Genomic DNA, 2642 nt, shown 5'->3' on the forward strand with positions numbered 1-2642 from the left:
TTGGCTTAGGACAAATAAAGGGCCTCTCCTTACACTGGATTTTGAAAACCCAGAAGAGCACACACACACACACACAACACACCAAACCAGCCGGAAGCTGAAGCCCTACCTCACACCACACACCATCACTGCTAGATGTATTCAAGGACAGTTTACAATGGGGAAAGCAGAGACAGTGGATAGGGCTTATATGGCAGTGATGGCTTGGTGATATCTGTTTAGGTCCCTCAGCCAAAGACCATGAGGAAGACCAGTAGTTGAGCAAATTTTGGTTTATTTGGGGGAGGTTACTCATTTTTAATAAAAATTTTAATTAAAAATTTTATTGATTGACTTAAGAGAGAGAGAGAAGAGGACAGAGAGACATAAAGAAGCACTGAAATAGTCCTTAAAATACAGAAATTCTACTGATGAAAAAATACAAATGGGACCGATGTTAGTGGCAGTTTATTGCCGAGAAATAGAATCAATTCCAATTAATGAAGAGAAATGAGCAAAGAAATAATAAAATTAAATAAAAACCCCAAACACGTGATTTGTCTTCCCGGTGTCCAATGATGCCGCGAGAAGCGGGTGAATTCTCTGAGTCCAGGGCAGGCGATGGGAAAAGCACCAGGAAGCCGCGAGTCACAGATGTGCACACTGGAAAAGCTTGCCCAGTCCTACCGGTTCCAGAGCACGCCGCCAGGAGGAGCGCAGAGGCTGGGCTGGGTCCTTGGGAAGGTTCTGGGCAGCAGCTCTCCAGTGGATCCCACACCAGCAGCACCTATGACGCTCCCTGCCCTGCGAACTGGCAGCAAGGTCAGGTTGGCCTGATGGTCTCAGCCCAGACCACCAACAGAACAGCCCAGCCCAGCCCGACGCCACACGCATGCGCAGTGGCCATGAAGTGGGCAGAGCCAGGCCACCTCCCTAAGGTGGATGCAGACGCTGGCGCAGGCGTGGGTGCGTGAGCAGGCTGAGGGGCGCAGGCTGAGGGGCGCAGACTTTCCTGGGGCGCAGCGTGGGCTCTCTGGCCTTGCTGCCCGCGCAGTCGCTGCAGCCTGCGGTCTTTGGCCCTGTTGTTCTTGAGCCACACCTGGAGAGAGAGGGGACAGGGAGCAAGTGTAAGAGGGGAGAAGCTGGGCCCATCCGCCTGCGCCCAGGGCTGAGGAGGCTCCGGGAAGAAGGGCCGGCCTCACCCTCTCCCTCCACCCCCAGACCCAACTATTGGCCCGGGGTTGGGGTGGGCCCCGGAGAGGGCATGGTTTGGACGGTGGGCAGGGGGCAGTGGGAGCGAGTGAGGTGATTGCCGGGGTTGGGGTGGGCCTGTGGGCCGTACCTGCACTTGGTCCTCCTGCAGGATCAGCCTGGCTGCCAGGGTCTCGCGTTCCTCATAGGTCCCGTAGGGTTTCCCCTCAAAGAATTCCTCCAGGACCCGCAGCTGCTGTGCGCTGAACACCGTGCGCCGCCGCGCCCTCTTCCTCTGTGAGCTTGGGGACAGCCGCGAGCCTGTCCGAGAGGAAAAGGGGGGCAGAGGAACTCCAAGGACGGTCCGCAGATCACCAGGCCTTGGCCACAACACACCCTTGTGAGCAGGTGGCAGCCCTGGGCCAGAAGGCAGGGCGACCCTGCTGGCGCCTGGGAGCGTGGCATGTGGCGCAGAGGCCCTGACCCGGGACCTGCCCGCCTTGGCTACCGGGCCTCTGTAGGCCTGGGCGTCCACATCTCCGAAACGGGCCCGGGAACAGCGCCTGCGTGCTTCTTATGGGGCCCACAGCCAGGCACGGCGCGGCCTCAAACTCACCCAGGCTGGTGCCCTGGTTGGGCTTCCCCTCCCCCTGCCCTCACCCGACGGTGTCAATCCGTCCTCCAAACCCATCGAGCCTCCCAGAGAAGCTGGCCCTCGTCTGGATTCCCAGGAGCCTCCAACCCCAGCCCCAGGATCCCACCTACTGTCCCCAAGCCCTCACGGTGGGCCCAGACTCACCGGTGGGAAACCCGGGTTCTTGCATCCTGGATGCTGCTGGGCCCTCCTTGCTTGAGGATCTTGCCCTCATGCCTGGGTATCTTGCCTTTAATACCTGGTAGGCATGCACCACCCACTGCTCCCATCCTAAGGGTTCTGCCAGGGACTCTTCCTCACCCTGCGCTCAGGTATGAAGTCTTAGGGTGTGGGTTTGAGGGTGGAGGCAAAATCATTGCTTGGTCTTTTGCTTGAGTCGCTACTGCACTGGATGCTTCTCCTGGGTGCTGGAAGGCCTCAGTGGCCTCACCGCTTTGGTGCTGTGGTTAAGGGAACCCAGTATTATGTTCTGGCAAAGGAGTCTCTCTAATCGCCAGCCATTGCCCGGGGATCATCTTATGCCTTCCTGGCCCTGGGAACCACACCTCCTCCACCATCCCCCTGACGTTACCGGCATCTTGAGCGCCCAACTCCCACTTTTCCAGTCAATTCTCCAAGCTGCCCCTAGGGTCCTGGAGTTTGAAGACTTCAGAGGGGCTTGCCCTGTCCGTGGTTTTGGTTCGGGGCTGGTGTCCCTATGTAATGAAGGGGAGATGGGTTGAAGGTGGACAGTTAGCCGATTTCTCTTGGGCATAAATGACCTGGGTCTCATCTAGGTGTCCCTGGTCACTGAGTCCAGTCCCTCTGACCTCCAAGG

General features: G+C 57.9%; 1 protein-coding gene and 1 pseudogene across 1 annotated transcript; both read right to left on the reverse strand.

The window, feature by feature from the left end:
• Positions 1 to 579: 579 nt before the first annotated feature.
• On the reverse strand, positions 580 to 1861 carry LOC102762093 (homeobox protein engrailed-1-B-like). Its single transcript, XM_015567951.1, has 3 exons — positions 1831 to 1861; positions 1322 to 1743; positions 580 to 1078 (listed from the first exon to the last, which is right to left on the reverse strand). The coding sequence occupies exons 1-3, from the start codon at positions 1859 to 1861 to the stop codon at positions 803 to 805; spliced, it is 729 nt and encodes a 242-aa protein (XP_015423437.1). The 3' UTR covers positions 580 to 802.
• Positions 1862 to 1965: 104 nt separating this feature from the next.
• LOC102762381 overlaps positions 1966 to 2642 on the reverse strand; it is a 3764-nt pseudogene continuing 3087 nt past the window's right edge.

The sequence above is a fragment of the Myotis davidii genome, unplaced genomic scaffold (genome assembly GCF_000327345.1).
Source record: "Myotis davidii unplaced genomic scaffold, ASM32734v1 scaffold464, whole genome shotgun sequence".
Classification (NCBI taxonomy): Eukaryota; Metazoa; Chordata; class Mammalia; order Chiroptera; family Vespertilionidae; genus Myotis; species Myotis davidii.

Excerpts from the sequence above, each read along its gene's own strand:
- LOC102762093 (XM_015567951.1), bottom strand. The coding sequence starts at position 1,861 with ATGGGTTTGGAGGACGGATTGACACCGTCGG. Across the intron at positions 1,744-1,830 it reads GGACGGATTGACACCGTCGG|AAGCACGCAGGCGCTGTTCC; the intron begins GTGAGGGCAGGG and ends GGGCCCCATAAG. Across the intron at positions 1,079-1,321 it reads TGCAGGAGGACCAAGTGCAG|GTGTGGCTCAAGAACAACAG; the intron begins GTACGGCCCACA and ends CTCTCTCTCCAG.